At 44.1% G+C, this 24,343-nt stretch overlaps 1 protein-coding gene across 2 annotated transcripts in view; it reads left to right on the forward strand.

Annotated features, from left to right (window-relative positions):
- Positions 1–24,343, forward strand: part of ARID5B (AT-rich interaction domain 5B) — a 110,280-nt gene that overhangs the window by 56,201 nt on the left and 29,736 nt on the right. For both annotated transcript variants that reach the window (XM_084524865.1, XM_084524866.1), the window contains 2 exons: positions 16,065–16,177; positions 22,665–22,869. In XM_084524865.1, coding sequence (XP_084380991.1) covers positions 16,065–16,177; positions 22,665–22,869 — 318 coding nt within the window. The remainder of the gene's footprint in view (positions 1–16,064; positions 16,178–22,664; positions 22,870–24,343) is intronic.

Here is a 24,343-nt window from a genome sequence, read left to right on the forward strand (position 1 = left end):
CTCGCAGCTCTTTTGACTGCCTGTCCCAATTAGGACAAAATGATCCAATTCTGGCATTTTCCTGTTGGATAGAAAATCGTATTTTTGACCATCTCAACTTCAAAGGTAAAGGTTAAGAGCAAGACTGTGATCTCCATTCCACTCATGTAAATCTGCAGGAGGCAATTATTCGGGATTGACAGTGATGTGATTTAGATCAGAATCCGTCGTTGAAGCTTTTGGGGGTTTGCTCCTACACCCCTTGACTTCTGTGCCACTTGGCTGCCGACTCCTTGCTTCTGGTATGTATTGTTGTTATTTGCATGTGGAAGTGCCTCAGGGGCCCCACATAAAACATTGGTTCACTAGCTTTAGTGTTTTTTTTAGATTAGACGTTAAAATGTTGAAATCAAAATATGTAGGGGGTGGTAGGGAAGTAGCAGATACACAATGGTAATCTGAATAATGTGATTTTTGAGGTTGATATCTTGTGACTTAGAGCTGAAAAATATCACTTATGTATCTTGGAGGTCTGAGGCTTTCGCTCTTTGTGATAATAAAAGGCATTTATTTCTGGCCTTGATGGCGGATGAGATATCAAACTTAAAATATGCCATGATCCTATAGTCTGGTAGTGCTTTCTGGCACTGGTCAGTGACTAAATATAGCCAGTTTTGAACTGCTGTGATAAACCTGGAAATAATGTTCAGCAGAAAATTCTCAGACAATTCCATAGACAAATGCGGAATATGAAATGACTTTTCTGGATCGCATCTGGTTTGTACTGCGTATGCTTTTGTGCCCTCTCATGCCCATGTTTTCCAACTGCTATCTTACAAAATGTTTCGTGGTACAGCTAAATGTTAACTGAAGCATCTCGGTGGTTCGTGTTGGTTCATGCTAAAGCAACGAATAGCATAAAGGGTTTTTAAACCCCGGCTATTTCACGCATTCCTTCTGGCTTTGTAAACCCTTTTTGCCTTGCTTTTACGAAAAGAAGGTGCATTTAGCACACGCACACAAGCATGTGTTTCCAAAATCACTGATTGTCTTCAAACAAACATAGTCCAGGAACATGCAGATTCTTGCATTGTATTATGGGATTAGTGGTATTCATCTGTCATGCATAATGTGAAGGTGATACTCAGACAGGGAAAAGAATCTAACATCTCCTTTTTGAAATGATTTTTTGTTTTCCTTGAGATAGTCCCTTTTCTTTCTTTTTTTTTTTTTTTTTTATCTTATACATACTTCTAACAGGCAATGTTTAATTTCAAGATGGTGTCTTTGCTAGAAAGATAATCAAATGTAATGTCTTCCACAACCTCTTCATATGCATGACTGCATAAAGCTTGTGTAACAGTTCATTATTATAAAATTAGTATAGCATAGCATAGAGCAAACCGGGCCCCTGGCCAGATGAACTAGACAATGAATAGTTATATAAGGTTTTGAAGCACATGTATTAGAACACAAGCGCCCTGTATTTTCTTCTCAATTGTCTGCTGTTTGTTAATGTTTCCCTTTCAACGTGATTGCATCTCAATTTAATAGCACTTGCCATTTCAGGGTTTACTGTGCCAGCACTCACATGGTTACATCCCCTCTGTGCTACAAAGCCTGCATGTATATTAAAACCGAACTAGGCAAGGTTAGCTAATGGGTACTTCGAGGGATATGCACTTATAGAATTAAGTGATGTATGTAATTGTTAATTTTGTGTTAACAAGTTTGAAAAATGTGTTTCACCAATAATTGTAATGCTCCGTTCTGTGCAAAGTGTGACATTTTAATTCTTGTTGAACAGTTTCCTACCTCCACTCTGTGTTTTCATGGCAGGGTATTATTTTGCAATCAAGATAAAAGCATTATTTATTAAAGTTCTAAAATATTACATTACTGGAAGTTTTAAGCTGCAGATCAATCTCCTGTTTCATAAAAGCATTTCATTGATTTTTTTTTTTAATTGCTCTTTGAATTAAACTTAAGTTCCACATTATGGATTGCATATGATTCCAGAAGCAGAGGGATTTTTTTCGTGGAGACGTGATACTGTTTTTAAGGAAATAATGTACCTGTCACAGAGCTGTGGGAAAAGCTTGCGTTTGGCATATGCATCGCTGGTACTGTCAGATCCCAGCCTGCTGCATTTTTGGCACAGGGAGACCATTGACTTGGGCTGTGGGAAACCTACATTCAGCACTATCACTCCTTGCGTCTTTTTCTGTGCGTCCAAACACTTGTTGGAGAGTTTGCATCCCTGGGAGTCGAGTAACGATAGCTCAGTGCTTTCGGGGGTGCAGGAGCAGGAGGGTGCTTGTTGGCTCTGCTTGCAGCCGCACGCACCTGGGCTGGCACTGCTGCTTTGCTTGGCTTTCTGCACATAGTCCAAGGAGCCCCAAAGCCTGGCTCCCCCTCTCCCCACTGCTTCTGTCCTCCCGAGTTTCCATTCCTCATTTCACCTCTTTCTCCCCATCGCCACCCATCCTGTGCATGCCAGCAGCAAAACTCCGCTCCCTCTTGACAGCTCTTAGTGGTTCATCCATGACATTGCAGACGGGATGCCCACCTCATATTCCTTTGGCAGAGACTAAATTAACTCCTGCATCCCTTGTAGGCCTAACTATGAAATCGCAGAAGGCAAGGCTCATGCTTTCCACCCATCCAGCCCTCTGGCTCGTCCCAGCAGCAGAGCCGGGTCCTGCACACTTTCTGGTCACAAAACAGCAAGGGAAGGCAGCTGAGGAGGGGGCACCGCAGCCGTCCCCCACTGAGTGAGGGGTGGCTGCGTCTGCCATTTGGCTCCCAGGAATAAAATTGTCTCATTTGCCAGTAAAGATAAAGAAAGGGCATGGAGGGAGGAGCGTAATAGGCTCAAAACACAATAAAAATAGCAAAGGAAACAAACAGTTTGTGCCTAATTCGAAACCAACCGATCTCCATGGTGATTGCAACAAATGTGTGCTGTGTTTGGCTTTTAGTGGAGACAAAGGTTAGAAATAGGAGTTTACACACTGTGTTACAAGATTTGGTTGGACGGGGAAGTAAAAGGGTTGGTACCTTCACGGCCAGTGGAGTGGCCATGTGAAGGTGCCTGGGGGAAACCGGGGAATAACCTCCTTGAAAATCCAGTGGGTTTGGGTGGCTTCTTTCCTTGCACATCTCCAGAAAGATTGGGCTTTGTAAATTACCATGAATTTTAGCTTTCAACAATGCTGTTCTGTGGAAAGAAGAGTCTGTCAGGCTGTGGCTTCAGACAAAAATAGCATGGTGGAAGAGCTTCAGAAAAGAGGCAGTAAACATGAAACCTTAGATAAATAATAGGACTAATATACTTGCCACAGTAAATAATAGGACTGTAACTCCCCAAAGGTTCTGATTGACATTGTCTCAAAGTAATTCCTTATGTGAAATAGAAGCCTGAGATAAAATTTCAGCCTTAATTTACAGATATTTGAGACAGAGGGAGAAGGGAGTGCATTAATCCTTACCAAAGAAGAAATTCCTGTTCATGGTAGCCTGAAATACTGTCATGTGATGAGTCAGAAAATTTTTATTGTTCACGTCTTCAGGGGTCAGGGGTACTGAGCTCTGGCAGGCAGACTGGTCAGATAGCATTTGCAAACAGACACTTCTGCTTTTGCCGAGGCTGTGGGCACGGAAAGCTTCCTGTTTGCAATAGGTCTGCATCAGTTTTTCTTTTTAAAACAAGGATTTTAAAGGGAAAAAGATTGCAGTTTTGAAATCCTCAGTCATAATGAAAAGATCTCCAGAGGCAGCTGATGAACACATTCAGAGCGTGTGTTACGCTGCATCAAGATTTAGAGTTTCTTGAGTAAATATTGACCAGTTTGACCTTTGCTTCTCCTCAGTCAATATTTATCTCTTGGGACAATGAATCTTCATATTCACCTTAGCTGAAGTCCAGATCTACATAATAGTGCACTTGGAAATCTAGGAGAGGTGCTGGTTTGTCTTGGAGCTACTTTTATCTGTTTAAAATTAGATATACAGAAGCTTTGGCCATTCATGTCACTTTGTCAGGTTTCCTAAACAAAGCTAAGTCGGGTCACGTCTGGTCGGGAGGCTTCTAGGAAAAACCTCGATCCTGCAGCAGTCGGCACGGGCGTATCTGGGAGCGGAGCAGTCCTTTTATTGGAAGTGCGATGAGGATTCCCGTGCAGTGCGAAAGCCCTTCCAGATGCTATCAGGAGGAGGGGACTGACCAAGATTAGTCAATAAAATTCTTGCTGTGTATTTCATGAGGCAGAGAAGGGAAGTTTTCTGAACCTCCCACAGTCTTCCAGCAGCCTAATCCCACAAAACCCATCAGGTATTGTGCAGAAAGGGAAGAGAAGGCTCGGCACAAGAGACCGATGTGCAGGCAAGGTGGGTCCCACTGGTCCCCCGAGATGTGGCTTTTGGGGACGGGGCAATTGCTGGGCTCCTGGGCTGTGCCCTGGGGAGCAGGCAGGTGGAGGTGGCCTTCAGCCAGCACATGTACCTGGGTATGCAAACCAAATTTTTTTTTGTTTTGTTTTGTTTTCCCCTGGTTATGCTTTTTGAATTGCCATATGCACTTCCTGCGATGTTTCAGTCTCGTCAAATTAGGCAGAGAAAGCCTGACAATTAACTCAGGATACGTAACAAATAAAGCAATGTTTGGCCTTTTTACTGTGCAATCAGTCAGTAATATTACAGCTGGCCTGTAAGTCTCAAATAAAATCTAACTTGTTTTTGTAATCTTCCAACTATCAGAGGTATTTGTTTGGGGAAAAGGCATTGAGAAAGAAAAGAATTTTAAAATTGCACAATTGCAGCTGAAAACAAGCGAGCGGGCAACGTCACGCGTTTCTGAAGAGCACGCCACTGAGTTTTATAGTAACAGTATTTTAAGAATGCTGACGGCACGCAGGGAAGAAGTGAATAATTCCTGTTGCAAAACCCCGCCGGTTTGGTGGGTTCAGGCTGCTCGGGCTTAATCAGCCCTGGATGTCTGTTAGGAAAAACAGGACATTAGAGAAGAAAAAAAAAAAAAAAAAAAAAAAAAAAAAAAAAAAGCCTGCTGAAGCAGTGGTGATTTATCAAAGCAGCATTCAAATAAAATACAGGTTTGGCATCCTCGCTTAGGACAGGCTGCAAAATGCATTTCTGCGTTCAGGTGCCTTTTTTCCTGATCGCCTCGTGCTAACAGCGGTGTTATTTACATTGCGGGGATGGGCCTGCGTCAGGCAGGAAATTGTCCCAGCCCCTCCAGCTGCATTTCAAATCGAAATGATTCTTATTTTATTTTATGAAGTGATTGTGCAGACTTAATTTAGTGATCTCCGCGGCCCCGCTCTCCCCCTGTTTGCAGCCCTCCGGGGCCGCGGCGGTGGCGGGCGGGCGGCGCCAGGGGGCGGCTGCGAGCCCCTCAGCGCGGCCCCCTCAGCGCGGCCCGGCGGGGCTGTGAGGGAAGGGCCGGCCGTTGGCGGCTTTTGCCCAAATAAGGAGTGCGCGGCCGTTAGGGACCGGGCGGCCGTGAGGCGGCGGCGGGTGGGCTGCGGGGCTTCGTGCGCCTGGCGAGTGACTGCAGCGAAGTGGGAAGAAAAGAGAGAAATACAGAGTCCTGACACTAAGAAAGAAATTAGATTGGTTTCTTGTATAATCCACCGCAAATCAGAAGTGCGAGAGGTTAAATAATGTGTTTGCCATTTTCGTGTTTTGTGCGTTTGGGCAGTCATAGCCTCCTACCTGCTGTTGGCACTCCCCAAAGCGAGGTCTCAGGAAAGCATCCATCTTACGCTTTTTGTATGAGTTTCTGCCTGTTTACGCAGCGTCCATCCGTTACCAGTCAATTAGACCATCTAATCTGACTATCTGCGCGGATAGCACCGGCTGCATAGCCATTGTATTTCCGAGGTATGTAGGTCACGTCTCCATTGGGCACTGCTGACTCTGCTAGACAGCAATTTAACAAACGCTCGCTTTTGTGGGAGAGAAAAGGAAATATTGCTAGGAAAGACGTCTTAACGTTTGCTGTGTGCTCTTACTTGCCTTGTATTTTCGAACCCACTCTAGTGGGGAGTCTACCTCGTGTGTTCTGCAGAGTTGCCATGAGGTTGGCTGGCTTGCATGGGTTTGCTCTGTGTTCTCCCTTCTTGCTGCTGTGTTTGTACTGCTTTTGTCGTGGCTATTACGTAATCTGTTTGTGCCTGCTCATTCTTCCTTCACTTTACTTTTTCTTTCTTTTTTTCTTTTTTTTTCTTGCCCCTCTGGGTGCAAGGGCCATGGAGGCTGGAGGCTGGCTGCAGGTTTCTGAGGGAAAGTGAAACCGGAGGATCCCATGGCAAGTCCTGTGATGCTGCCCAAGCACGGTGTGTTTCATGATGAGATAGGACAATTTCTTTGTTCAGGGCTCGAATGCTCCTTCCCCTTAGCCACAGAGTCGTGCTGGCTCGGTTCAGTGCCACACTTAACACCGCCTCAGCCTCAAAGATATGAATGGCCCCAGCGAGGTCATCAGAGGTCTGGGCATGCTCCAGCTCTTTACAAGTTAGACGTGTACTTTGCTGAATCAAGGCTGTGGCTCTTCAAGCTTCTTGTCCTGAATAGCACAGTACTTTACTGTATTTGTTCGTGTGATCCTGGAGTTTCTCACCAAACAAACCCCTGAGTCATCCAGTCTGGTATGAACCAAGTAGTGGCTCATCAGCCAAAATTACCAGCAAGCGCTTTCATCCAGTTCACCACCTTTTTTCCAAAGGAGAAGGGAGACAGCTGCTTGAGCAAGGAGCAGGGCCAGACAGCTGGACGCCTGCCGAGGCCGTCCAGCAGCAGCCAGGATCTGGCCCTCGGCCTGCCTGAGGCGGGACACCCAGCTCTGGCCGGGTGTCCAACAGAGACCCTCCAAGCGTGTGCGTTTCTCCTGCGCGGTGCCCCCAGCGTGTGGCTGGCTCAGGCTTTTCCTGGAAGGTCTTCCAGAAGCTGATGGTGCACGTGCCCCAGCATACTGGCATCAGCTCTCGTGTGTTGACTCCAGTGCCTCGGTGTGTGTCATCACACCGCCTGCTTTCTGAGTACCAGCTTTTTCTTCCCTTCAGGGCTCTCGCATTAGCTCATGAAGTCATTTCTCAGTCATTTTTGCTGAAACCCAGCACGGGTTGAGCTTTTTGGGTGTCCCCCCAGGGCGGCAGGCCATGAAATGCCACCCTCGGGTCTGTCATTGTCACCTGGGGCCCTTGCTCACGGGTTTATGCTGGAGCAGTACTGGAGAGAGTTGGTTTTCCTTAGCCTTGGTGTTAGCATTGTGCCAGTCCTGGTGTCACGGTGAACATTACTGTCAGGGACCTTGTATTTATTTCCCTGAAGAAAATGCTGAATATCATCAAGTCTAACAGCAACCCCTGCGGAATCCCACCAGAAATATTTTCATTTGATAGAAATTCCCCGCTGATGCCTGTGTTTAGAACTATCATTTAACCAGTTCCTAATCTTTTTAATGTATGCTAGAGTAAAATTATGTGGTGTCATTTTTTAATCAAAGTGTTATCTAGTGTTAAATCAACTGCCTTGCCAAAATGCAGGTAAGTTCCCTGCGTGCTGCTAGTTTCTCTAATCAAGCTTGCAGTTTCAAAGTATAAAATAAGGTGCTTTGTTTGTTTTCTTTTTTTGTTGTTTTAAGATCTGGTTTATGTAAAACCGAGTCAATTGACTGACTTTAATTATATTCTTTTGCAAGCATATCATCTGGCTTCTTTGCAAATATGGAACAAATATTTACCAAACACCTCTGCCTCTTTTTGAATCATTAATAACAATTCTGTCATCTGTAGCCAGTAATAGGCGTACTCTGGATTATTTTTTTTAATTATTATTTTAATTTGCTCTGAAGACTACTTGAATGTCACATGTTTGTCAGGCATAGATTTTTTCTCTAAGTCTTCATCTTCCCTTTTCATTTTGCCATACTTCACAATATTTAACATCTGCAGAGATTTGTCAAAAAAAAACAAAAAACTTCTTCCTTTTTTTTTTTTTTTAACCCAAATTAGTCAGCAGGACAAAACAAAGCCCTTACAGCAGAAGTCTTAATTAACTTCCAGCTATGCTGAAATGATGAAAACGAGACTCCAAGCCTTGTCCTGAATCCCGTCACTGTCTTCCATGGAAACTAAAAACATTCCAGTTTGGGCATAATTAGCCAACCTGGTATTTGCAATGCCTCTAACTTTACTGTTAAAAACAATACCAGTCTGACCCATAATCCATGAAAAATACCACCTTTTTGCTTTTTTCAGAGATTGTCTGGTCAGGAGGGGGGTCAAAACAACAGTCTGCAGCAAGTCATATGTCTCCACATTAATCCACACAAGGAAGTGTCTGTTTCAGTTATTTCCAAATGAGGAATGTTTTCTTTAGAGAGGTAGCAAATTGATTTTCCCCACATGGAGCATGGGATATCTCATTTCCAAAACAAAACTTTGTGAAATGGCTACACAAGTCAGCTTTCTCCCCATGGGTTAGAGAGCGGCGTGGATCCTTAGCGTGGTGTTTGTGACCACACGGTACTCCAGGTCAGCGCTGACATGGTCAGTTATACATCCACGGAGCAGAGGAGTTGCAGAAAGGAATAAACAAGTGTTTGGATTTAGAAAAAAAGTCTAGTAAAAATAGCTTTAATATTCAAATCATTTTATGTGCAGCTTGTGTAGGCAAGAGGTGTGTGTTGGCAGAGGGGGTGGGTGACCTCCAGAGGTCAAGAACATTAATTCTTGGTAGGTGTTCATCTCTCACTACCGTGGGTGTTCTTGGGAGCCTGTAGAGAGTATCCCCCAACTCAGTCAATAGTTTTGTTCCCTAAACAAAGGGCTGGGGTATTTTAGCCTAGTCCGATCCTTTCCTTTATCTTCCAGACATGTAAAAATTCTGACTCTCTGATGCAACACTACGTTGGTTGCAACGTGCTCCTGCCCACCAGCTCTGCTCTGTGTGCCAGGGCCATGCATGCCCCAGGCCCTGTGCCTCGAACGCTGTTTCCAGGAGGCAGCAGCTTTTAAATAAGCTTTGAGGGGTGAAAAGACAACAAATGAAAGACAAGATCCTGAACTTGGGATTCAGAAAGGAGAATGAGGTGAAGGAAACAAAGAGACAGAGGAGACGAGGAAATTAAGGAAGCAGCTGAGACTCCAGAACAGGATGCAAGATTAACTAACCTTTGGACAGTTATTGAGACTGTACTTAAAGCTAGCAATATGCTCGTCTGAACTTTCAGATATTGCAGAATGCCAGAAGCCCCCTAGAGGGGTAAGTGTTAAAACCATTAAAACTGTTAACTTTCTATTCATTACATTTTAAAAGGTGCAACATGTAAGCATGTTTTTCAGCCAAGAGCTAACTTTTGCCAGGCTGCTCTAGGGATGTCCTCAGCAACCAGCTATTTGCCACCTGCCAGCAGGGATGGTTGGTTCGTGGATGATCTGGGACTGTGCTTCTCACCGTGACTTTGATGGCCAGGCACCTCCTCTGCCACCTCCAGCTTTTGTTGGGTACCTGGCTTATGAGTAGCACTGTGATCTGACACGTCCTGCTGCTTCCACCTGCCTAAGAGAGAGAGTCTCCTAGTCTGCTGTGTGTCTGCAGCTGAGGGCCAAGCATACTGGTACTGCAATTTGTGTGTGTGTGTGAGGGAGAGAAAGCTGAAAAATATAAGGACTGGCACAGTGCAAAGGGATTCTCCAAGGAGGTGTTCTCTGGGGTGTCTGACACCTCACAGAAGGAGAGGAGAGGCTGTTGATGCATTTAGCAGGTGTGCTGCAGCTTGTCTCTTGGGAGCACAATCCTCTTGTGTAACCAGCACCCCAGCGCGTCTCTGTTCATTAACTTCTCCTCGCACCCTCCAGTGAAACACCCTAATTCCAGCTTTGTGATTACCTCCTTCATGCTTAGGGCTGATCTGGCTGTATAGGCCCACCCTAGGTGTAGACCCATATCTTCCCCTGGACTTTCTATACTGGTGACCCTGGACAGTTCTACAAGCTTGGGCTTTTTTTTGTATTGTCATACTTTTGTAGTTGGCAAAAGTACTTTTACTCCTCTTCATCTTTCCATGGGAGAGAAAACTGGTCACAAAACCACGCTGCCAAGCAGATTCTGGCTGCAGTTAAGTTGTATGACCATTAGCAGTGCTGAGCAGCTATCCCGGTAAATGCCTCAGCAAAATACAGTGATGGCCTTTCTTACCTACTCCTGTCTCTTTTTATCCTAGTTTTGAAATGTTTCTGAGAAACTGGAGTACCAGCAAACAAGAACAAAAGTTGTATCTGGAATTACTTAGGCAGGTCAGAGAGGCCTGGAAAAGGTGAGAACTTTGATCTCAGACGTTATGGTTGCTTAGATGTTCTCTGGAGTAAGTAATGTGGAATGAGCAAGGAAAAGGTACATGTTTTAGGCATGAGTACAGGGCTGTTTACTTACATGGTTTGCTGAGCAGCCAACAAGGTCCAAGGTTATTTTGGACTCGGCATGAGTAAGTGATCCAGGTATGACAAATGAGGTAATGCATTCCAGGCTCATTAAAACCTCTTGGCTACACCACTGATTTTGACAAAGTGCCAACATAGCTTGACCTCAGCTGTGTGAAGGCCACTGTTTTTTTTAACACCCTCCCTATAACAACACATCTCTAACATCAAAGCATGTGCATCTAGAGAACAGTGTTATGAGAACAAGTGAACTCAATGGACTTCCAATGATAATCAGACTCCCTAAAAATACACATAGATATGGTTCCATTGTGAATGACCTGCCAGGTTACCCCAAAACCGTGGTCGTTGTCACTTGACTTGTTTGTGCACCCCGGGGTGTCCGTGCATACATAACACTTCACATTCTCAGGATGGACACGGCTCAGGTAAGGCTGGCTTGATAACAGGGAAGATGATATCTCCACCTATCTTTTCTGCTTCCTGGGGATGCAGGTATTAAAAAAGCCTAATGGATTTACTGTCTTCTGGTGGTGCTCTGCACTCTTCCACCATATGTGGTGTTTAATCATGGCTGATGTGGGCATCTCCCATGGATCTCATTCTTTGCCTGCCTGGAACTTGGCATCTCCGTGTTTAGCCCAGAGCTGGGAGTTGAACTTGTCAGGGAGCCTTGGAAATGCTCCCGTTTCCCCCGTCCTGCTGAGCAGGCAGGATGTCTAAAGGCTGGGGAGCTGGAGGCCATCGTGGCAGAAAAGCAGAGGCCACAACACTGCAGAGCTTTGGAGTGGGGCAGCACTGGAGCTGTCTCCCTGCACTCACTTTCTGGTTCTGGTGCTCTGCAGGCAGCTCACAAGAACAAGCTTTGGGCTTCCAGATCGCTGGGTCAGCATCTTCCTGGGGTGAATTTAGGTCAGCACAGGTTTGCCAGTCTACATCTACAGGTAATTTAATTCTCTGTGCTGTGCATAACACGGGGTTTGCATTTAACCTATCAGGTGTGTCAGTTTGTAAGAAAAACATGTGGGATGTGGCTGGTGTTTTGGTACTGCAGAGTTTAATCACCGTTTGGGGAGGAGGAGGCAAGGAACTACTACAGTTATATTACATCAGGTACAAAACTTTTTTCTTTTAAAGGCAGGCGTATGTGTGAGAGTGAGGATTTGGCACAGAGGAGAAGGTGGCAGCTTACAGACCTCAGCTTTCCTTTCACTCCTGTCCTGTGAAGAGCAGGGCTGTGTGCTCTTACTTTTGCTCACATGTGGGCAGAAAAGGAGATTCTGCTCAGTCTCAGCAGGCATTTGGAAGGAGCTCAGCACAGCTGTAGCCCGAAAAAGTTGTTTCCCTTACTCTTGGCTTTTTCTGTCTGGCTATTAGTCCTCCTCATCCTCTCGTTCCAGGAAGCCCATGTGTAGGGGAAGAAACAATACAATACAGGTAGGAGGGTTTGACTGCCTCCTCTGCAGCTTACCTGGGTACCTGAGAGGCTCGCTCCACATGCATGTGGCTGGATGTCACCCAGGCAGGCACGGGAGGAGAGCAATTTGAACCCAGAGCCTCCGGCCACGCAGTGAAGAGGAGCTGGCTGGCATCACAGCTCCAGCATCGTCCCCTTCTCTCCCTCTCCACTGGCACAGCCATAAGCTCTTCCCTCTTCTCTCTTTACCTGCCCAGCCTCTGCATCCCGCTCAGTCACAAGTTAACCTGACTGCAGGCAGTGGTTTGTGTGACCTGTGGTGGCTACCTGTGTACAGACAACATCCAAGGACCCTATCAGACAAGGAAGAGGAAGCAACATTCCTGTCTCTGGGCAGGGCCCTTCAAATAATTTTCTTTTCCCTGGGAATTCACAGCTGAGATGGCATTAGGACGTATTCCAGAATGGGAAGAGTTGTTAAGATACGGTTGTCATCGTGGCTTGTGTAACTGTTGATACTGGTGACATACACGTTTCACACACTTTCACTTAATCAGAAGCACAAGACTTTTACTGAGCAGTGGTTAGCTGAAAACAAAGTCCACACCGCAAGCATCCTAGTTAATAATCACCCCTTTTGTTCTTTACTGTTAGAAACACTTGCGGTTGGATTAGGTCTTCGTTCACCTTGCATTCTTGCTTGATTCCATGTAAAAACCCACTGCACGGCCCCAGCTCCCTCTGCAAGAAGCAGGCAGTGCTGCAGGTGCTGGTGGTGGTTTCATTGTGGGGCCAGCCAGCTGGTGGGCTCCGAGGAGCAGGTTTAAGTGGCACCAGCCTGATCCACTGCGCAGGGAAATGAAGCAGCGTGCTGATACGAAACTGGCGGCAGGGGACAGCTGAAGCAGTCCCTCAGCTCCTCAGCAGGTGAAGAGATGTTGTAAGGAAGATAATTTCATGTGCGTTGCCGTTTGCTGAGTGAACCTGCCGTTTGGGTTGACTGGCAACCTGGGAAGAAGGTCCTTGAGTCAGCAAGGATCCTCGGAATCATGCACTATGTAGAGGCATAAACACTTACCAGCAGCACAAGGGTTCTGGTGGACGTTTCAGTAACCCAGTTTTCCCCTCTTTGAGAAACATCAGGAAGCACAAAGAAAGGAAAAAAGACACAAATTGGCAAAAGTGACCATCAAACGTCCAGGAAGAGCAGGCTGTTACTTGCACTGGTAGTGTATCATCCCTCTCGTGTGCCTGTTCAAGCCACTTTGCCTGAAGAGGTGGCAAATAAATGCAAATGTTTTTCTGCACTTATTTATTCAATTTTTTTTACTTTAATTCACTTTGCTTTAATTCTCACCTTCTGGGAACAGACAAGTTACCAGTTCTCACTGGCACAAATGCTTTCAGGAAATGAATTTGAAAGCCATATGCGTGAACATGTAAAGAAATTGAATTGTTTCAGATATTCTCAGGTATTGATGCCATAAGTCCCTCTCCAAACAGAAAGCAGAAAAAAAAAACAAAGGATATTCCCTTTACTATCCAGTCCGTATTCAGCATCCAACGTTATCAGGAAAGCTGACTGAGATTAAGCCACAACATGTTCACAAAATTGCTTTAAAATAATTATGAGTAAGAAACTCAAGAAATCTGCAGTGTGCTCATGAATATGTCATAAATGAAACAAAAAAAAAAAAAAGAAAAAACAACCATGTGCCTTGTTGTAAATTATTTGTTCAGTCCTTGTCATATTTTCTTGCTCAAGAGAACAAAATGGATCTAACTGAAATATAAATAATCTTCGAATAATGCATTTATTTATAATGATTTAGGGAGCAAATGTTAATGGAATTGTTTCAAGTGCGACTGGAGCTATTTCAAAGGTTTTCTTTTATAGAGCAGATATTAGAGGCAAGGGCCTTCTCTCTTGGTATTATCTCCAGTGGCTGCTTTTTCGTTAATTGTGCGCGCGGTGCTGCAGGCGCTCCCTGCCGCAGCACCTCGGCAACTGGGGCAGCGCAAAACCTTGCCGTGGTCATGGTCTCGTGCCAGGTCTGCCGTCGAGGGCTCCAACGCAAACAGTGTTTGTATGCAAGCTCGATATACCTGGAATTCAGTAACAAATGCCTTTTTGCTTTTAAGGCTTTTAGCAAAACATTAGGAGTGCTTTATAGTGCGATACAAAGTACAGTGCCAAAACTCAGGATAACAAGTATGTTTGGAAAACATTGAGCCTTGAACTACTTTCTTTGCTTTAAAAATAAATAAATAAATAAAAATAAAGAAGAATAATTCACATCCAAGCATGTTTGGTCCACGTTGAACCCCTCTCCCACTGCCAGTTGGGCCATGTCAGGGACCCATTTGAAGGCTGGGCGACGTTTCCACGCGTGCGCCGGGGCGCAGCACATGGAGGAACCACTGCCATTATTCGAGTGCCCTTCCAAGCAAGGTACGAGCGCTGGGACCGGCCGTCGGCAAGGCCTCACAGCTCATGTGTGGGCCGTGTGAGAGCAGCCAGCCCCAGCACGGTGTCAGTGGTGGGGACAGCGACCTGGGCCCCGAGCCCTTGGTGCCTGCCCCAGCCCCCAGAGGCGCTCGCCCGCTGGTGGTGGCCGGTGTCAGTGACACTCGTGGCACACCGAGGCTCCCCACAGCGTGGGGTGCAGTCGCATGCTGGAGCATTCACGAGTACAGATAGGAATCAGGCAGATGTTTGTCGGCTGGAATGGGTAATAATTTCTTTATCTCTTTGTTTGATTTTGCATGCTAGCCTCACATGACAATTTCAAAATTGCTTTCTGCAGTACTTTTCAATAAGCAGAATGAGCTTGGCTGGAGATAGATGGAGATATTTCTGTAGGGAGATAAACATTTTTATACATACACAAATAGGGACTCGCAGACGTACACGTACGTATATTTACTCTGTGTCAGTGCTAGGGGAAGAAAGGCTGAGTCTTCTGGACTTTTTGGTTTTAAACCCAAGACTTCTATTTTTGTCAGAGGAGACCACATATGACACTGTTATTCAAACTAGAAAATCAAATTAGCACCCTTTATTGTGTTGGCAAACTAATTAAAATGTAAAATGTCCTGAAACCACTGGCTTACTGTGTGACAAATGTAAGATTAGAAACAATTAGAAGGCACTCAAGAGGTTTGTGGTGTTTAGATTTCTGACATTGTTCTAATCATCCCTTTAAGTAATGAAAACAATGGTTACCTAGAAATTAAAGGTTTAAAGGAAATTATCTTCTTCAGTACAGTCATTAGTTAATGATTGTTTATCACTTTAAATGTTGCCATAGTAGTCGGAGGCTGATTTTGAAATCTGAAAGCAGGCAGGACACTTAATAATGAAGAAACATCTGCTTCATCTCTTATTTCTATATGTGGTCATGATTTCTATTGTAATATCGTGATTGAAAGATGAATCTGATATTTTTTTATGATGATCCATATCCCATTCGTAGTGTGGCTCAGCATGGCCAGGATTTAGTCACTGTTATTTCAGAGCTGTTTTATCTTAAAAATTGGACAAAACTGAAAGTGATTCATGTTAATTTATACGTGTGGTATGTAACCCTTATGAAACAATCAATCACTTATTTCAGTACTTGTCAACTTCTAGAGCTAGTTGTTACGTTTTTTGATCCATTTCAGGACTCAGGGGTAATTTAAAAAAAAAAAAGAAAAACTTTTTTAGAAGAACTTTGACAAGAATGACAGGGTATATAAACATTTCTTGGAGCTGTAAGGAATTTCAATATTTCAGAACATTTCCAAAAACAGATGTTTCCCAAAGTTGGAAATAGTAGTTAGTCCTCTTAGTTGAAGATTGAAAATAATAAATGCAGCAGGCTGATTAATGCAAAGTTACCTATTAATATTCTATTTTCTTCTTTTTTGTACCATGGAGAAATATTCGTGCTCTCTCTCCCAGTCCTTCAGAGACCAGTGTTTGACTTTGTATTAATTAGTTACGTGAAAGTAGAATAGATTAGCCTTGGGGAATATGATATAGAAACATATAGTGTGTCAAGATGTAACCCATGGAGGACGGGAATCTCGTAATAAGCATTTACTGTAGACAGATGTGTACGTTTCTGTGACTGATTGTAGTGGAATTATTTATTATGCTTTCAGCTGTTAAGAATCCAGTATAAGACAATGTACTCAAATTGTTCTCCATTAATTTTCAGCGCCAAATCTTAAAGGCAGACCACGCAAAAAGAAGCCTTGCCCACAAAGAAGAGATTCATTAAATGGCATTAAGGATTCCAACAATAATTCTGAAAGCAAAGCTGTTGCCAAGGTAAATCACTTAATAATATTCTTTTCAGTACATTCTCCTTTTTTAGATACAGCCTTGCCTTTGTTTCCCAGAACGCTGTTTTGAATTTAGAATGTAACTTATTTTCTTGGGGAGATAAATGTAATTTTTTTTTCAACAGTTTTATTCTTCACATTAAATCATGTCTGTGTTCGAAGTTACCAGTAACTATAATCGCCTAACAACCTAATGCTATCAGTGTGTTGGTAACTGGTAGTGCTTAAGCTTTCTTGGCACCACTGTTAGTTTTCACATTCTGTGACACACAAACATAGTTTGTGACAGTATCTTCAAATTAAAAATAAACCAGGGAGCAGCTCACCCTGTTACAATGCACTTCTAAATATAAGTTTGAAGATAAACAGAGTATGAAACAAGAGCTGCTTAAATAATGGTTTCTAAGAAGCACATACAAATGAGATTACCCTGATGTTACGATCTTGACTTAAAAAAAAAAAAAGGGGGGGGAGCAGTACAAACGTTTAACAAAAGAAAAAAGAAAAAGACTGTTTCTTTAATACTTGGTGCTGAGCTGTGTATTCATTCCAAGGTTCAGCGTATGGAGCCTTCTGTATTTACTGCAGTGCTTAGCCTATACTGCTGGTAAAAATTGGATCGTTGGTTTGTGTTTATAGGCTTATCTCTTAGGTGTTTGGGGGTTTGTGTCTTTTCCTTAAAGCTAGTTAAAAAAATGAGCTTCTATAGTGTAATTTACATCCTATTTTCTCAGTTGTTTGTGTGGTTTTAAATAAGAATTTGATTTTCTCTTAAAAAAAAAAAGTAGCGCAAATGTCTTCTTTCAAGATGATTTAATTTGAAACTGTAAGATGCAAAGATGGAAAATTACTTAGAGCAGTACTTGTAGATTTTTATCTATGACAGAACTTTGTCACTGTGATACTTTCTAGCCCTTGCTAAACGTGTTTGCATAGACTGAATGTTTAGGCCAACTCCTCCTAAGTCCATTGTTTCACTAAATTAGATGGATGTGTATCTGGAAAATGCTTCCATTGTTGTGACCATCTCCTAAGGAAATACAGTGAATCTATAGATCCATTTACGTTCGTATTGTTATAGGCAGTGAATGTCCTGGGAGATTAGGAGGTTAAAGAGGTCAAGTGGAAGTGTTCTGCTCTGGGTTTCTCATAGGAAGGCAAATTAAATTCCACCTCCTCCTCCTCCCTAGGAGTTCAGTTAAAATTGTGCCTTCTGTTGATGACGATAAAAGAGGCTGAAGTTCATGATGAAGCTCTGCCCTGAAGTCACTGTTTCTCTTCTCTTTGTGCCCTATTGTGCTCGGCTGGAGGCTGTACTATCGTATTAGACAGGCGTGGTAAAAGGCGATGGAGCCTGGTGTGTTGAGTTGCGGGGTCCTGCCAGATGCTATAGAGTTTGCCTGAATGTTTTTGCTCAGTGGAGGAATGTGCAAAAGCTGCGGTGTGAAAATGTCTCAATTTGCCTCAATTCCCCTGCCCCCCAGCCATTTCTAATGTTAAAATATTACTAGGAAAATGCAGCATGGGCTGTGTTGCCAAAGCACCCTGGCCTGTGGCATGAGCAGTTCTGCCTCTTTAGCACCCGACGTATGGGTATTAGGTAATTAAAACCAACATTCACACTTCATACCAAATTGTTTATCCTCTCTGTTTATATTTGGGCTCACCCTACTAGTCAAATGGGAGGATATTTCAGATAAGAAGTAATTCTGCCTATTTATCTAGTCATACTGTGCTCATCATTGTGCAGATATTAATAGCATTAATTATCTTGGCCAGCTTAATTTCATTATAAATAATAGACGTGCTCGTGATATAATGTCCTTGCATGTAGTCACACCGACTTCTCTGTGGCTCTTTGCATCAATCTGTGTCTCAGAGCCACAGATACACTTCAATAAGAGGAGGGCAGTGAATCAGAGACCCTCCAAAGCAGCTTTATTGCACTTTATGGAGACCCTGCCAACAGGTTTCAGGGGGAGTGTGTTTGGCTGGGGGGAGAGGAGACCCACCTACAGGCTCCTCATTTTGGGGAATAGCTGGGGTGTTAGGTCATCAGCTTAGGCTTCGTGTTGGGCTTCACCACCAGTTTTTCTCCTCTGTCCTTGCTCTACCTCTGACGAATGCTGGCAATAGGTTCATGAAAAGCAAGAGCTGAGAACTGCTAGATTAAATGGGACAAATCCACTTGTGTCAGACACTGAAATGTTTTGGCAATGGTCTTGGCCGTGTTCCTGCTCCAGCTAAAATCCCTTTCAACCAGAAGTTGTGCTGCTTTGATCCTCAGCTCGTGGCACCCAGTGTCTGACAGCAGCCTAATTTCTGGGGTGGTGGGGAGAAGGCCGTGATGGAGACGCGGTGGCTGTAGGGTTTGGGCAGGGGAATGGCAGAAGTGGCATTCTGAAGACTGCGGTTTTGAGCCTGTCAAGACCAACACAAACCACATGGTTATAATGACTTGCTGCATTTGTGTGCTCAGCTGCCAATGACTAGAAAGCTTTGTACATTCTTACAATTTAGTTTTCGTTAGGCATGTTTACCTTGAGCCACGAGCAGATCGTTTCGTGGGCTTTTACTGTTACTTGATGCAGAAGAGCCTTTGGTTCGGTAGGAGGAGTCCTGAGCCGGGTCCAACACGTGTGGCTTGTTAGAGCAGAGCCGTAGCGGGACAGACAGTGCGGTCCTGGCCCTGCGGCTGCTGCCAGGGGAAGTGGCTCGTGCGTGTACCACTTCTTGCTTTCGGTCTCGTTGCTGGTTGCTGTCTCCTTTTTTTTTACCTCCCGGGAGAGATCCCTCCCAGGCTGGGCCATCAGCCCAGGCAGGATCAGCTCTGCTGGCGAGGCCGATGTCAAACTCTTCTCTCCGGCATTCCCAGGAGCCTGGAGCCTTTCACACCTCACATGTCAGCACCGCTGGACAGGCTTCTGTGGCTTGTAAGCTCCAGCAAAACCCTCGCTGTACCTGCAAACTCTTCTCACTTCATGCGCCCGAAGAGCGTTCCCATTCAAGGCGTGTAAAAAAGCACTGCAAGGCTTTCCACAACTGGCTGATAGGACCGTTTCGAAGAGCTGAAAGGATTAACTTGTTAAACATGGAGATTGTCCCCAAATGAATCTACTCATTACATCTCCTAGTGTAAATGCTAAAGTAAATCTCTCACTTCATTTATTTGGCAAGATCTGGGAAATTAGTTTAAAAGTTGCCAGGATTTGCTTTTTCTGTGGCCACAGGTGGCCTGGCACGCTCTCAGACCTGAAGATTTATTCTGAGAGCCTCAGACATTATCTGATTGAAACTCTAAAATACAGCTCTGTAGTGGTCTGCTGTGTGTGTGACCTCTGGCAGGACAAAACAAGCACACGGGCGTAGCCTGGATGCTCACCGGGCGTTTGACCACGGATCATGCCCTCCTGGTGGAACAAGCAGAAAGATGTGCTCAGATGTTCCCAAAGCCCGTCTCAGCACACAGCCAGCCTCTCCATGCTGCAGCTCTGTGCCTGTTGGGGCATTAGCCCTCGGTTTCATTTTGGATGTGTTACTCACACCGAAGCTACAGCGCAAGAGCTCTATCTCCAGTGGAAATTGAGCTCTCCCTTTCTAACGGAGTCGTTTCTGCTTTCTGAGAAGACCAGAGAAGAGAGCAGAGCCAAGCAAAACTCTGCGTTTGGGGCCTTCGTCCAGGTCTTTGCCTTCTAGGAAGACTGGAAACTGTGCTCAAAGCACAGTTTCAAAGGGAGAAGGTCGGTCTCTGTTCCCTGGTGCAAATCTGGCGCAGCTCTCACTGACTCCAGTGCATTTGTGCTGGCTTTACACTGGTGTTATCCAGAATGGCATTTGGCCCTTTGGGTTGTCATTAATCACTGGGCACGGCGTTCATTCATGTCTCCTGTCGCATGCAGGGGAAGTTCCAGAAACGAGGCTTGTGCCTCGAACATTTGTGGATGAAGCATTGCAGCCTTCATCAAAGCTTCATTGAACCTGACACTACTTGGAGGCCTTTCTTTGCATTTTGGCACCTTTGAGATCCACAGGCGCTTTGACCTCTCTTCTCTGTACGCTGTAGAGAAGGACATTATGTGTAACACGGGGATTTCTCACTCCCAGTGGCTTTTTTTATACATTACTTTCTTTGTTTCCTTTTGTCTCCTTAGGAGTAACATCCCTTACCATTAGTTTGCTTTCAGAGAAGTGAGCTTTGATTTGATTTAGCATTCGTGCCCAGGCTGCCTTTGCGAGCATAGTTGAATTGCCCAGTTCAAAAAAAAAGGAAAAAAAGAAAACACTCAAAAGGTGGAGATAGATAAATAGACAGATTGGTCCTGCCAAGCCAGTGGGCTTCAAAATTTAAAAATTGTTCCCAGGTCCACTGAATTTATTCCAAATTTTACCTTGCAACACATTTGCAGCTCAAATTAAAAATCCTGTATTTAATGAAATTATGGGTTTATACTGGGAGTGCTAACCCAGTCTTTGGTAATGCACTGAAAATTATGACAATATAATCCAAACTTTACAAGTGGAAGCTGTTAAGCAATTTTGCAAGGAGCCAAAGTAAAAAAGTCAAGGGATTACAGTTCTGAACTGAAAAGTGGAGTGAGGAAATCCAAAGTTCATTTACTAGGAAAAAATTCCTATTAACTTCATTGGGTTTTGGATGAAACCCAGGATCTTTACAGAAGTTCAATCAGCGAGCGTATCTATTACCAAAAGGCAAAGCGTGGTGTCTTGTGCCATAGGAAGACAATATCTCTTTGTAACGTGCAAGCAGAGAATATTGAGCAATACAGGAAGCGTTCTTCGGGAGTAAGTGACCAAGAAAAACCGTGCAGGAAGTCCATTTTCCAGTCCCTGCTGCATTTCCTGGGAGGAACAAGCCCGTACCCTGCGGTGTCCAACAGGGAGTTTTTAAGCAGCATCAAGTATCTTGGAAAATTGTGGCCACATCTCCCCTCCAGCATTGCCTTGTCCAATGTCTGTGGAAAACTATGGAGACAGCTAACCCTAAAGCAGTGCGCTTTGCAAAATTAACACCTTGGGGAAGTATAAAAGAAAAGATTTTGCTTTCCCTGAGCCTGAACACAGGGTAGCTTTGTCGAGATAAGCATAACGAAGACTTTCCAGTGGTATGTTTGGTGTTTGTTTACAGCATTTACATAATGCTCTTCATAGCACTTACCTAAAAAAAAGTCAAGTACCCACAAAGCAACTGGTATAGAAGTGGGGAGGACGAAGGAGTTGGTGGTTGACTTGGCCAAGAGCCCCTGTCTTCCTGTTGAGCGAGATACACTGCTGCCCTCCCGGGATGCCAGGTACTGCCCTTACGGTCTCCCTGCTCGCTCCCAGAGCCCCAAGGACACCTCTGGGTTTGGATGTGGAGCTGCCAGAAGGCTCCTCACAGCGCTTGCAAGCACCGAAGGGAAAGTGCAAATCCACAACGCAGCCTGTAACCATCTCCGCTACCTGCCAGTAGATGAATTCCAGGATTTCACTGGAAACGGATCGATCCCATCCTGGATGTGGAGTGCTTGTAAACATCAGTTTGCAAGGTTCTGCTCTTTTGTTTTCGGTACACACAAATTATGGGAGTGCTCAAACTGTAACTCACTCGATTCAATGAGAGGATTATCTCCAGGAGGACTGCAGGATTAAGCCAGTCTCGCTGGATGTTTGTTCCCGTGTTTGAATACTGATGAGAAGTAAAGTGGTTCCAATTTGTTGGCTTCCTGACTGGCACACGTCAGCCAGCCGGGGAGGCCAGTGGGAGACGCAGAGCTTTGGGACTCACATGCATTGGGGCTGCTGGTGCCTACCAGGAAAGGCTCCTGTTACCAGCCTCTTCCGTCTGCTAAATACCTAGGGCTGTGCTTAACTTTAAGCAGATGCTCAGACCCACTAGGCTTTGGTCTGTGCTACGGCAGAACCTCCACTCGTGTGTGCTGAGGGGTCTGCCTGGGTAAGGCTTGCCAAGGTCTGCATCTATTTTGGTGGGCCAAGGGAGAGAAAAATGTGTCTTTTCCAAGCTGGCTGCTGAGCATTCCTGGAAGGGGCTGAGCACCCTCAGCTCCAAGGGTTGTCTCCGAGAGTTGACAATGCTCAGTGTCAGTCCTGGAACGAAGGTTATTATTAGACTTGCTAATAGCAAGTGTATGTGAGAGATGGGAGCTGTCTGTGACATAGCAATGTATAGTCATAAAAATGCAGATCTGGAGAGCATTACCAATGGGTTATAATGATTTAAAGATGTGGCTATTTAAAAATGTTGTGACTAAGATTCAGAACAAGACATTTAGCTCTATAAATAGCTTCCTTTGTTTCCCCTCAAACACAGTTGCATGGTTTGGCCTTCGTTTTTTCAACAATCCATTCTGCTAGGAGAGGGTATTTATTCATTAAGTGAAAATTAAAGGTTACCCAGATCTGATATTACAACTTTTTTTTCTTTTTTTCTTTTTTTTTTTTTTTTTTTTTCCCAGGTAAAATGTGAGGCTAAGTCAGCTTTGCCCAAACCCAAGAGTAACAACAGCAACTGTAAAAAAGGCTCAAGTGAGGATAAATCAAAGATTGCCGTAGGTGAAGAATGCAGAGCTGATGAGCAGGCTTTCCTTGTGGCACTTTATAAATATATGAAAGAAAGGAAAACACCAATTGAACGAATACCCTATTTAGGTTTTAAGCAGAGTAAGTATCCTTTTTCTCAATTTCTTGTTGACATTTTAGAACTGTTTGGCTTCTCTGGAGAAAGCATTTGCACACGGAGCCTATTTTAAATCCTTACGGATGGGGGGACCATGTTTATATCTACACATTTTCCAGTCCAGGCATTTTGCTGTCTTATGCCCAGATTTGCATCTCTTCCTTCTGGGGTAGTTGCTGCTGGATATTTATAGGTTTAAATCCGCTGATTATGACTAGAAATAGGCATGTTGAAAACTCTGTAGTTTTCTGTTTTGTAAATCTGCAGCGTCTGTAATGCCTTTCTTCTGAGTTAATAATATGACGTATGTTTATTGTGCCCAGATGTTCTTTATGAAAGGACAAATATTAAAGGAAGACATTTAAAGGTGGTCAAGAAAGGCACAAAAGGGATCAGATTTTTAAGCCCAAAAATGTGTTTATAGTTAATAAATTACTGACTTTGGAGAATATAAAACCAGACTGTATCTGTTTAATACAGAATACAATGTTTAAAATTGCTTTGGCATGTACAGTTTGTAGTGCCACAATCTGTAAAGCAATTGTAGGTGGAGAAGATACAGTTGTAACTAAATTTCACATAAATATTGCAGTGCAATGTAGATCTTTCAGTTTCCAACAAAAGCTGTAAATGGGGGTATTTTTTCTTCTTATCTATAGGCCGAATGATACTTTATTTCCTTAAAGGGAGGACTCCATGGATTGAAATATTATTTACTCTAATTTATCTCCCAGATTAAAACCATGTGTTATTTTGATGAAGAATGTCAAACCTGTATGTTTTACATAACAATTTACATACCTAATAGCAATTGGCACTGATTGCAACAGGCCTCCAGCAGCCATTATAAACTTATATAACTCCGAATGATTACAGTGTTTGTCTGAAAACTGGCTGCTTGAAATGGAAGTAAAATTAATGTACTATGAACGGCTTCGTTGCATTATGCATTGATTCAGATTAAATCAAGGCCTAGGCAAAGCTCTTGATAGCTTTGAAGCAGTACAAGGTTCAATGAGGCTTTCAGAACGTTCTGTGTTGAGGAAAGAATTCACCTTCCCCCCCCCCATCTTATTTTGCACTCCCTCAAGCATGGGGATAGGGAGGCTTGAAAGACGAGCTCAAGTCTTATTTCTAAAATTCCCCATCTGAGGTAGGGCTCTCTGCTAATGTTTAGATGAAATTCACTGAAAGTTGCCTGTCATTCATTAGAAATTAGGGGCCAGATCCAGCAAATACTTAAATGCCAAGAGTAAGTATGCTGAGAAGAGCAGAAATGTTTGCAGGACAGGGCTCCGTGTTTGTCCAGCGAGACCTGTGCAAACACTGCCAATATAAATAGGTTAGTGGGAAGAAGCAGTATGTACACTGCAAATGAGCGCGCTCCCCGTGGAGGAAGAGATCCTGTCTGCTGTGCTGTGCAGCGTACTGCTGAGTCTGGCCTGCAGTGCTTGCAGT

This window comes from Aythya ferina (assembly GCF_964211825.1).
Source record: "Aythya ferina genome assembly, chromosome: 7".
NCBI lineage: Eukaryota > Metazoa > Chordata > Aves > Anseriformes > Anatidae > Aythya > Aythya ferina.